At 41.6% G+C, this 12,654-nt stretch overlaps 1 protein-coding gene across 2 annotated transcripts in view; it reads right to left on the minus strand.

Moving 5' to 3' along the window:
• Positions 1–599: 599 nt before the first annotated feature.
• The window catches only part of LOC135543369 (rho guanine nucleotide exchange factor 7-like), a 29,021-nt gene continuing 16,966 nt past the window's right edge, over positions 600–12,654 (minus strand). The window contains exons 12-21 of one of the 2 annotated variants that reach the window (XM_064970574.1): positions 12,260–12,406; positions 12,109–12,195; positions 10,903–10,981; positions 10,533–10,687; positions 8,087–8,308; positions 7,753–7,936; positions 7,045–7,230; positions 4,383–4,482; positions 4,175–4,229; positions 600–3,965 (exon numbers count right to left, since the gene is read on the minus strand). In XM_064970574.1, coding sequence (XP_064826646.1) covers positions 3,843–3,965; positions 4,175–4,229; positions 4,383–4,482; positions 7,045–7,230; positions 7,753–7,936; positions 8,087–8,308; positions 10,533–10,687; positions 10,903–10,981; positions 12,109–12,195; positions 12,260–12,406 — 1,338 coding nt within the window. In that variant the 3' untranslated portion in view covers positions 600–3,842. The remainder of the gene's footprint in view (positions 3,966–4,174; positions 4,230–4,382; positions 4,483–7,044; positions 7,231–7,752; positions 7,937–8,086; positions 8,309–10,532; positions 10,688–10,902; positions 10,982–12,108; positions 12,196–12,259; positions 12,407–12,654) is intronic. The other variant, XM_064970575.1, reaches the window with a different exon arrangement.

The raw sequence follows: 12,654 nt of genomic DNA on the forward strand, positions 1-12,654 counted from the left end.
TTGAACCGCTCTCCTCTTCTTGATGATCCGATAAATGGTTGATTTAGGTGCAATCTTACTGGCAGCAATATCCTTACCTGTGAAGCCCTTTTTGTGCCAAGCACAAAAGGAAGAACAATGATTCCAAGCACCACCCTTATTTTGAAGCTTCCAGTCTGTTATTCAAACTCAATCAGCATGACAGAGCGATCTCCAGCCTTGTCCCCGTTAACACTCACACCGGTGTTAACGAGAGAATCACTGACATGTCAGCTGGTCCTTTTGTGGCAGGGCTGAAATGCAGTGGAAATGTTTTTGGGGGATTCAGTTCATTTGCATGGCAAAGAGGGATTTTGCATTTCATCTGATCACTCTTCATAACATTCTGGAGTATATACAAATTGCCATCATACAAACTGAGGCAGCAGACTGTGAAAATTAATATTTGTGTTATTCTCAACTTTCGGCCACGATTATAGGCCACCAGAGGCCTACCATCAAAAACAAAAAGAGAAATGCATCCCATAACATTTTAACATGGAAATAGCCGTTATATTATTCAACCTACAGTAAGCAGCCAATGTGTGGTGTTCCATGAGACTTTTGAAAAAAAAAACATGCAGGGCTTGACATTGTTTATTCACTTGTCCTTCAGACAAGGTGACCGAAAATGTGTTGATGTGCACAGGTGGATACATGCAGCTCTCGCTTTGATCTAAAACAAATAAATGCATCTACTGGTGACTGCTCATGATGTAAACACAGTCCAGTTCAAAGTGAATGGCACAGATCCAAATAATGGCAATGGTTATTTTCATATACACTGCATTTGGATAGTACTCAGACCTCTTGACTTTTTCCACATTTTACATTACAGCTTTATTCCATTTTTTAAAATTTCAATCTACACACACACTAACTTTAAATATCACATTTACTTAAGTATTCAGACTCGTCAGTACTTCGTCAAACCACCTTTGGCAGCAATTACAGCCTCGAGTCTTCTTGGGTATGACTACAAGCTTGGCAGCATCTTGCTGTGGGGATGTTTTTCAGTGTTAAGATCAAGGCAAAGAAGAACGGAGCAAAATACATAGAGATCATTGTCAAAAACCTGCTCCAGAGCTTTCAGGACCTCAGACGGGGGCGAAGGTTCACCTTCCAGCAGGACAACAGCCCTAAGCACACAGCCAAGACAACGTAGGAGTGGCTTGGCTTGAGTGGCCCAGCCAGAGCCCGGACTTGAAAATAGATGTGCAGCATTGCTCCCCAACCTACCTGACACAGCTTGAGAGGATCTGCAGAGAATAAATGGGAGAAACTCCCCAAATACAGGTGTGCCAAGCTTGTAGCATCATACCCAAGACCTGAGGCTGTAATCACTGCCAACGGTGCTTCAACAAAGTACTAAGTAAGGTCTGAATACTAAATGTGATTGTTTTTTATTTTCAGTATATTAGTAACAATAACAACAAAAAACTGTTTTTGGCTTGTCATTATGGGGTATTGTGTGTGTAGATTGATGAGGGGAATAAAAACAATTGAATACTTTTTTAATAAGGCTATAATGTAACAAAGGGGTCTGAATACTTTCCAAAAGGCACATCTTCTCTTCTGTCCTAACTTGTTGCCCCAGAAGACGAAATAAAGTAGTGCTCACCAGAATACTGTCTTAGAATAAATGCATTAGTAATCTAGTTAACATCGGTAAAGTTGTCTGATCTGTTTAGGGATCGGGAGGAAAATGCACAATAACTCCAAAATAACAGAAGGTTTGTTCCCGTACGAAATGTCCAAATGTCATCAGATTGACTGGTTTTAAGAAAATGAAAAGCTGAGAAAACAATGAAACACGTTTCTGATAAGACTTCAGTTGATCTTGGTTGAAATACTGTCTGCTGGCATAACAGTGTCAAAGATAACATGTTACACTTACATTCACATTTTCTCAAGAGATGCCAAAAGAGTTCATACTTTTCCACTTCTGTTCCAGAGACAAAACTGTTATATTTCACTGCAAGAAATGTATAATTCCAGAGTTATTGTATTACTGTACAGGTCAGAGGGCAGTTACTATTCCACTTTACCCATATAACTTACATTTGAACTATTCTGTTTATTCATGGATACAGGGATACTCGTGAGCGAGATATCAAAAAGGTGCATGTAAAAAGCTCATCCCAAATAAGACCTTAAGCGGGATATGAGCTACTGTGCGCATGGAAACGTGGTCGCTGTCACCATTCATGGACCGTTTAGTACATTTCCACCTGAATCTACCACTGACAGGTATCCAATGATAACTGTCTGATACATTTCAATTTAAAAGTGACAGCACTTTGCAGGTCAAAGGCTACATCACATTTAGGTCATTAAAGCAGATGCTGTTATTCAGAGGCAACTTCCAGCCAGTGCTTTCAACTAAGACGGGTACAACAACACTTCAGTCATCGCAAGTATTCAGATACACACAAGATTCAGTTTACTGGTTTAATTCAGAGACAAGTTGAGAAGAGTGAGAGAGACGAAGAGGTAATAAATAGAGGATATGGGAGGGAGGTTTTCACTGAACAATAGACTTGAGGAGGGCATAATACATTCCTCAGTCAATTTCGTTTAAATACATAAATTACAGACATAATATAGAATCTGAAATAGTTAGATAAGTAGTTTACATTAGTGTTCATAATTGGAATCAATATTGCATTGGAATATTTGACTTATTTTAAACTGAAGAGCCTGCCAGGGATGTAAGCTAATATCATGGAATAGTTTCCCCAAGGCACATTTCATGATATTAATTTGAGACGCTACAGTTAGTTTCTGTATAAATCATAGGTGACAAAGAAGTAGAAAAGCAAAAGTAGAAATACAGTGTTTTCAGGAAAGCATTAAAATAGAAAGTCCCTTATCCGGTAAAATAACAGTAACAAACAAGAAATAGGTCATCCAGAATACTTCAAATCATCATCATCAGAAAGCCACAAAAATCACCTGAAAACGTTCCAGTATTGGATTGCTAAGGTTTCCATGGAAACATGCAGAATGAGCGAGAGGTTATGCTGTTCTGTGTGTTGGCCATAGGTTCCTACAAGGCTCAGAGGAATGGGCAGGGAGATGCTCCAGAGTGGGGTAAGAGGGTGGGGGTGTTGAGGAGCTTGGCAGCAGGGTAATGGAGGCAGTGACAAAATCATCATGTCAAAATATAGTCTGGGTTGCATCTCAATAGTCTACCGTTGCTACCTTTCCTCGTCTTTCATCTGCATAAAACTGGACAGGTGGAAGGAAATCCCTTTGTAGGCACTAGGGACCTACTGCACATACCAGTGCAGATCAGCAAAGAGGAGAAGAGCAAACCACTATTGAGATGCAGCCACTGTCTCTAGAAATGATTCCCTGAGACTATTCCTCTACGTGCAGGGGATGGATCTCAATAGTCTGAACTTACTTCCTTTCCTCATCACGGATGTTAAAGTACTGTACAAGTGACAGAAAATTCCCATGTTGTTTTCACCTGCTTTCAGATCAGTGCAGAAGGGGAGAGGTGGAGAGGAATCACCCTTTGAGAAGCGCCCGGAAGGAGACAGAGTCAGTGACGTCAGATTTATCTCCACTGGTGTGATTGTTCCAGCCTCTTTCCAATCCCAGATCAAGGTCGGAGGTCCATGTCGCAGCCAACAGTCTTCCAGAGTTATTCGGGGGCGCTATTTGGCTGTTTTGACTTTGGACCACACCCAGTCTCTTACAACAGTGACAGATCAGTCTTCCACAATGTTACGTCAGATGGCTTTGTGGTTAACAATTTTGGTCCAGTCACGGTGGAACCCGAACTCAACCATGTTGATGCGATGTCACCTGAGCACTCACAGGTTGGTCTCGTCCCAGGTGGGGTCGTTCATGCTCTTCAGAACTCTCCTTAGGATCTTCTCCAGCTCCTTCCTGGCTTTCTGCTCTTCATCCAGGGTTCTCCTCATCTTCTTGTTGTCCTGTTGGGGGGGGAGGGGACAAAGACGGCCGCTGGATCTTAGAAAAGGCTCTAAATCGCACATGCCTGGAATGAACAGTGCTCTGGTTCTGGGATGTATATGCTTAGAGGTTTCTTGTCATAGAGAGCCTCTAATTGATTCATTATGATGCTGATGCTGTACGACTAACATGCTATTTGATGTGACGGTTTGGCGAACTGAATGCTCACCTGTTTCAGCTCCTGCACTTCATCCTTCAGCCCATACACCGTGTCTACTAGAGTCCTAAGGCAGATAGACATGTTAGTTAACCAACCCAACCACAGCTCACCATTATCAATAAACCCCATTAGGGAACATATAAACTTCTGAACGTGCGAAGTGAAGAGTTCTCCCAATCTAACGCACTGGTAGTTCAGGGAGGAATGTAGTGCTTACTTCTCCTCGATGACAGTCTGTCCGTTGCTCTTGGTCTCCTCCACGATGATCTTCTCCTCCTCAGGGAAGAGCATGTGCAGACCTGACTTCTCCCTGGATCCTGATTGGTAAAACAAGACCGTCAGCAGAGCACATTGGTCGATGGACGGGATGACTCATTGACTGACTGAGGGGAGGGTGACCATTCCATAGAGGTTTGACACACTAAGGCTGTAGCTCAATAGTTCGAACTAGCCTCCTCCTTGTGTCCTGTCCCCCTGATCACAGTCCTTTATAGGAGCCCTTTCATTTATCAGCGGCAATGAAGGAAAGAAGACAAGGAGGCCATTTTAGAGTATTAGGACACAGCCCAAACCAGATTCAGATCAGCGGCCTGTCAAAGGGGGCCTGTGGAAGGATCAGGACAGGTGTGGTCGAGGAGAACTTGACCTGGCAAATCAAGTCTCCCTCATCTACCATTTATCCTTTATCCATACAGGAGATTCCATATCTCTGTTCTCCAAGGGAGATCTAAGCTATGACAGCAGCATATTAACTCATCATTTTAATGATTGTAACATGACACCAGGTCCTTTGAAGCCGTTAATAGTTGAGAACAGAAGGGAGGCTGAGGAGCAGTTATTCCCTTTGTCCACCGAGGTCTTTTGAGGGGAGAATGGTGTGTGTGTGTGTGTATACTACTGTTCAAAAGTTTGGGGTCACTTAGAAATGTCCTTGTTTTTGAAAGAAAAGCAACTTTTTGCCAATTAAAATAACATCAAATTGATCAGAAATACAGTGTAGACATTGTTAATGTTGTAAATGAGTACTGTAGCAGGAAACGGCTGATTATTTAATGGAATATCTACAGAGGCCCGTTATCAGCAACCATCACTCCTGTGTTCCAATGGCACGTTGTGTTAGCTAATCCAAGTTGATCATTTTAAAAAGGCTAAAAACCCTTTTGCAATTATGTTAGCACAGCTGAAAATTGTTATTCTGATTAAAGAAGCAATAAAACTCTTCTTTAGACTAGTTGAGTATCTGGAGCATCAACATTTGGGTTTGATTACAGGCTCAAATAGCCAGAAACAAATTACTTTCTTCGTCAGTTTATTCTTGTTCTGAGAAATGAAGGCTATTCCATGTGAGAAATTGCCAAGAAACTGAAGATCTCGTACAACGCTGTGTACTACTCCCTTCACAGAACAGTGCAAACTGGCTCTAACCAGTAGTGCATGCATGCATGAATACATAGTGGCTTGCGAAAGTATTTTGTTGCCTTACAACCTGGAATTAAATGGATTTTTGTTTCCCAGTCCCTGCCGATGAAAAACATCCCCAAGGCATGATGCTGCCGCCACCATGCTTCACTGTGGTGATGGTGTTCAAGGTGTTGAGAGGTGCTGGGTTTGCGCCAGACATAGCGTATTCCTTGATAGCCAAAAAGCTCAATTTTCGTGTCATCTGACCAGAGTACCTTCTTCCAAATGTTTGGAGAGTCTCCCACATGCCTTTTGGTGAACATATTATATTTTTCTTTAAGCAATGGCTTTTTGTCTGGCCACTCTTCCATAAAGCCCAGCTCTGTGGAGTGTGCGGCTTAAAGTGGTCCTATGGACAGATTCTCCAATCTCCGCTGTGGAGCTTTGCAGCTCCTTCAGGGTTATCTTTGGTCCCTTTGTTGCCTCTCTGATTAATGCCCTCCGTGCCTGGTCTGTGAGTTTTGGTGGGCAGCCCGCTCTTGGCAGGTTGGTTGTGGTGCCATATTCTTTCCATTTTTTAATAATGGATTTAATGGTGCTCCGTGGGATGTTCAAAACCCATCCCTGATCTGTACTTCTCCACACCTTTGTCCCTGACCTGTTTGGAGAGCTCCTTGGTCTTCATAGTTTCACTTGCTTGGTGGTGCCCCTTGCTTAGTGGTGTTGCAGACTCTGGGACCTTTCAGAAGAGGTGTATATATACGGAGATCATGTGACCCTTAGATTGCATACAGGTGGACATTATTGAACTAATTATGTGACCAATTATGATCTTATTTAGAGGCTTCATAGCAAAAAGGGGGTGCATACATATGCACACACAACTTAGCTTGTTTAAAAAAATAAATGTTATAAACCTTTTTTTTCATTTCACTAATTTGGACTATTTTGTGTATGTCCATTACACAAAATCCAAATAAAAATCCATTTAAATTACAGGTTGTAATGAAACAAAATAGGAAAAACGCCAAGGGGGGTGAATACTTTTGCAAGGCACTGTGCATACATACATAAGGGAGAGAGTTCATGTTAGGTTCCTCACTATCTTCAGTTTCTGAGAGGTTGGCATGACAAACATTTCACAGAAACACCAGACACAGCTACTGTAAACCACACAACCAACCATGACTAAGGGAGGGGGAGAAACTACAAACGGTGGCGAAGGGCCGCATTCAGCAGGACAACGTTGGCCGACATTCAGATAGAAATGCATTATGTTAAACAAACATGTAGAATTATGTCAGCTCTATTCACTGCATTTCTATCTGCAACATTTGCGTACTGAATGTGGCCTAGCCAGAAATGGGATTCCAAAACTACGATGAAAGAAAATCATATTTCTCTTTCAAAATAAAATAGTTTATTAAAAAAAGGTGTGAGGGAGCGGGATATATGGGAGGAGCGACTGTAGCTCTTACGAGAAACGGAGGAGGTCCTGTAACTACTGGCGGTCCAAATACTGTCATAATCCGAGTCCTCTGATAGGTCAGACCAGGGCTCGGTCCCTCTGGACAGGCTGCTACGGCAACCTATAGCGTCCACACTGGACCGGTCAACTGGCTCGGCCAGCACGTGGTTATGCATCAAATCAGTACCCTGCCATGCTTGGGGAGTGGATCAAACCATACGGAACGAGGGGGAGTGGATCAAACCATAATAAAGCAGTGTGGGGGGCAAATAATTGTTGAGGTAGGTTGTGGAGGGATCCATAATAATAGGATAAATAGTATACAGGTATATTTAAAACAAGGAGGGATGGTGGGGTTATGGATGAGGACAAAAATAATATATTTTTTTTAAAGGGAGAGGACACAAAATAGACAAACCAAAAGGAGGAGGAACAGAGCAGGGAATAACAGAATGCAAAGGGGATGAGGGAAGAGAAAAGAAACAGGAGAGAACATAGTTAGAGGAGACAACACTGAACTATGAGTAGCAATAGACTAGACACTGACAGTTGAATCTAAACAGCTATACTCTATACTCCTGTGAAGTCTTAGAACTAACCTGGACAAGGTTCATGTTAGTACAGAAATAAAAGACAGGCTTTGGAGGAGAAGACCAAAGACTAGTTGGTATTGGTTGTATTGAGTCTGACAGGTTGTGTGTTTGCAGCATAGTCTTACTTGAGTTGAGTGTCTGTCGTGTTTTGGCGCTGGTGCAGTAGGCCTCGATCACTTTCAGGATCTGGGCATCCTCCTCCAGCGCTGCAGTACTCTTCCTGGTAGCAAAGTCCTCATCTGAAGCTTTCCTCTCAGGCTTACGTTTAGGCAGCAGCTTCTTCATACTCTTAGGACTTTTACTCAGATCCTAGAGAGGGAGATAAAAAGAGGAAGAGAGAAGCTCTCTTAGAATGCTAGAGGTGGGCTATTTTATTGATAAAGGCATCATCTCTGTAACTGTGCTGACTATTACTGTTTGGAACCTATTCCCTCTTAGACGAAAGGCCCAGGACCATACCTCTTTATAGCAGAGTGCTGCCGAGGGCTTGAGTGGGGGCGCGGGGCGGAGGCAGCTGAGGCTCCAGGGTTTGGGGGTGCTGGGGGGCTCCAGGGGACCCCACATGGGGGGGGTTTGAGGGGCCCCGTGGGAGGAGGGGTGAGGTAGGGTGTGGTAGGCAGGGCCCCCAGATACACCCCTGCTCTCTGAGTGTCTGGTGGGGGTCAGGGGATGGGAGGGGAGCTGGGGGAGAGAGAACAGAGGGGAGAAGTTTAAGACTAAAAAAAAGAGAGTATATCATATATACAGTAGCATCTCTTGGAATTAATGGTGCTTGCTGAGTTCATAACCAAGTGGGAAGGTGGTAATAACTACTAACTAGTGGGAAGGAGGTCGACCGATTAAAATCGTAATGGCAGATTAATTAGGGCTAATTTCAAGTTTTCGGTTATCGGCCTTTTTGGATGCCGATTCCATTGCAAACCACGAGGAAACTGCGTGGCAGGCTGACCACCTGTTACACAAGTGCAGCGTCAGAGGGAGCCAAGGTAAGTTGCTAGCTAGCATTAAACATAACTTATAAAAAACAATCAATCTTCACATAATCACGAGTTAACTACACATGGTTGATGATATTACTAGGTTAACTAGCTTGTCCTCCGTTGCATATAATCAATGCGGTGCCTGTTCAAATCAAATCAAATTTATTTATACAGCCCTTCGTACATCAGCTGATATCTCAAAGTGCTGTACAGTGCTGTTAATTCATTATTGAATCACAGCCTACTTCAACGTCGCCAAACAGGTGATGATTTAACAAAGCGCATTTGGGAGGAAAAAAAAGCACATTCGTTGCACAAATGTACCTAACCATAAACATCAATGCCTTTCTTAGTTAAAATAAATGCATGTTAGCAGGCAATATTAACTAGGGAAATTGTGTCACTTCGTTTGCGTTAAGTGCAAGCAGAGTCAGGGTCGTAGGGAACTGTTTCTTTCTAACAAAAAGCCGTAATTAATTTGCCAGAATTTTACATAATTATAACATAACATTGAGCTTTGTGCAATGTAACAGCAATATTTAGACTTAGGGTTGCCACCCATTCGATAAAATAAGGAATGGTTCCGTATTTCACTGCAAGAATAAATGTTTTGTTTTCAAAATGATAGTTTCCGGATTTGACCATTATTAATGACTTAAGGCTTGTATTTCTGTGTGTTTATTATAATTACGTCTATGATTTCATAGAGCAGTCTGACTGAGCGGTGGTAGACAGCAGCAGGCTCGTAAGCATTCATTCAAACAGCACTTTCCTGCATTTGCGAGCAGCTCATCACAATGCTTGAAGCACAGCGCTGTTCATGACATCAAGCCTATCAACTCCCAAGATTAAGCTGGCAATACTAAAGTACCTATTAGAACATCCAATAGTCAAAGTTATATGAAATACAAATGGTAGAGAGAAATAGTCGACGTGCCATAATTACTAGAACTACAACCTAAAACTTCTTAACTGGGAATATTAAACCACCTGCTTTCATATGTTCTCATGTTCTGAGAAAGGAACGTTAAAAAAAGTTATCTTTTTTACATGGCACATATTGCACTTTTACTTTCTTCTCCAACACTGTGTTTTTGCATTATTTAAACCAAATTGAACATGTTTCATTATTTATTTGAGACTAAATAGATTTTATTTATGTATTATATTAAGTTACAATAAGTGTTCAGTATTGTTGTAATTGTCATTGTATGTATGTATGTATGTATGTATGTATGTATGTATGTATGTATGTATGTATGTATGTATGTATGTATGTATATATATATACACACACACACTTCTTATTTTATTTTTTAAATCGGCAGATTAAAATCGGTATCGGCTTTTTTGGTCCTCCAATAATCGGTTTAGGCGTTGAAAAACCATAATCGGTTGACCTCTAGTAATAACCAATTGTAAATAGAGTTGGATGCATTCAAGTGCTTTGAACTCGTTGAGAATCGATGCCTGGCTAACGAGCAAACAATCTGCTTCAACCATGAATTAAAAGAACAGCGAGCTAGCTTGTAAACAAATGATAGTGTTCAAAAACTATATTAATAGATTGCTTTTTATAAATAATGGTTTATTGTTGCAATTAACTCCCGAAAATGCTGCTATAGAGGTATTTCCTCAGTATGTGACAACTAAGTTCAACATGTGGGAGAAGTCTGATGGTAGATGAGTTTCCCACTAGTAATACCAGTTGGAGGGGCATTCAAATGGATCTTTCCCAGTGGTATGGTCATATTTACGAATTTACAAGATGTTATGAACGCAGCATTATCTTTCCCATTCATTTGGGATTTAAACCTGCAAATATCCTAATCCATGTACCTGGATCTCCACAAAAAAAATGTCAGACAGACGTCAATACCCTTCCCTTTAACTGACAGTCAGACTGGAGAGGTTGGGGGTGTTACCGTGTGGCAGGGGACAGACTGGGGCTTGGCGGTGGGTGTGGTCATGATCACGGAGGGGGCGTTTCTGATCTGAGTGTGTCTCGACAGATGCTCCACCCATTCCTGCAAATCCTGCTGGTTGTTACACACTACCTGCATCCGCTCACACGTACTGCCTGTAACACACACACAAAGTCTTGTTTAACTAACATTGTGGGGACAATTTATTCCCATTCAAAATCGTATTTTACCTAACATCAACATTAACCTCCTAGCATTTTTCCGTCGTGTTCCCACAAGTATAGTTAAACATGTCCACACACATGTAATTACCCTTATTTTGAGCTGTTTAAGCTCCACTAGTAAAAAAACACCAAAAAAAACAACATACCTGATATTTCAAAAGCGTTTTTGACCATCTCACAATCTTCTATCCTTGAGATAAGCATTCCTGTCAATGGCAGCTTACCCTTTAAAGCAAATCAACGACAGAGTTACACAAAACTTTAGTGTTTACACAATTAAGGGCACTATAAAATCCGTTCGATTTTTGCCCGATTCCGTTTCTTCCGTTTTTCCCACTTTGTTGAAAAAAAACATGTTCTAAGTCCATAACAATGCTTAAACCACATCAGGAGACCACTTGAGGTTTGGGGGGGAAAAAAATCTAAGAAATGTAGATTTTTGGGTGTAATTACCCTTTAACTGCTCACGAGCCAGAGACAGTTGTTTGGTTAGGATGCTTCTGTAGCACTCATGTGATTGCAAAGTTTGCAAAACAAATGGCCACTGGATTGATGCAAATAGTCATGAGATCATTCTGCCAGTATGCTACCTTGTAGTTAAATGGTACAATAGGCAAAAATATTTTTTCTGGTTGCTAAAATTCCAATAGTTTGCTTAATTTCAGTTTGTCTGACAAAACAAGCAATGTGTAGAGAATCATTGTACCATCTAAACCGCTGTGAAATATATTTTCAATAACCAAAAATATTGTATTTTCAGCTGTTTGAAGCTGGTGCACAAAACTGAAAGTAAAAGAAAAAACAAAACTTGAAGAATAGAAATAGAATAGAAATACCGCACATAGAACAGATGCACTGCTTCTTAGACAACCTTTCAATGAGATGGACAGATCTATAACTCACATTTCTATGTGAATTTGGTTGGGTCACGCAAAAAGTCACATATTGCAGCTTTAACATTTAATTGAGAAGGTTTTTGGGAAAGCTTTACCATCTATACCAGAAGACAGTTGGCAACACATTAGCATAATCGCTAACGACTGTGGACAACGACTGTAGACAAACGCGCACACCCAGACAGGCATTCCTGTGCCGTTGCCTCTTCAGAAAGTTGAAGGAAAATATCAATCACTGATGCATTTTATTTATGTCATGATCATTTTGGGCGAATTAATGACTTTTCTAATAAGTTCAAACCATTTAGTTGATTTCTAATAAGTTCAATACATTTTTGAATATTGTTGAATTACGTTTTAATGTCGCGATTCCAGGATTCCGTCATGTTCTCCACAAAGCGGATTCTATAGGGCCCTAAATACTAACAAAGGACAGAGCGAGAGAGAGATCCTGACCTGGTAGATGAATCCACTCATTCTGGAGCTGGCAGACAGCAGTAGGAGAACATTTGGGAACAGCAGGAGGTAGCGTTCACTCTTCTCCTAAAGAAGACAAACACACACTGTTAAGACGTTCCTGGGTGTAGATTATAGATGCGCGTCTTACCTCGGATCCATGTGTGTGGCAGAGTGTGTGTGACATGTACAGGACAGGGCCCAGGGTTCTGATGTCATCTCCCTCCCAGCGTCTGATCGTCTCAGTTAGAATCTGCAGCTCCAGCTCCTTACGTTTCCTCACCTCCTGACACTGAGCCTGAAGCCATGGAGACACAAACACACACAAATAAAAAGGGAAGCTGTTTTAAAGTATTGAATCCCAGTCATTGTGAGAGACAGCGAGACAGAGAAACAGACAAATGTATGCATGTGCGCGCACACACACATGAAAAATCCAGGCTGCATAGAAGCCCAAGTCAGGGCACCAAGCCACAGAACAGCAGAGCCAAACCGTGGAGTCCAGAGGCAGGCTAAAGCTTTCCCAAAGCCCAGGATTAGCACCAG

The sequence above is a fragment of the Oncorhynchus masou genome, chromosome 7 (assembly GCF_036934945.1).
Source record: "Oncorhynchus masou masou isolate Uvic2021 chromosome 7, UVic_Omas_1.1, whole genome shotgun sequence".
NCBI classification, from domain to species: domain Eukaryota; kingdom Metazoa; phylum Chordata; class Actinopteri; order Salmoniformes; family Salmonidae; genus Oncorhynchus; species Oncorhynchus masou.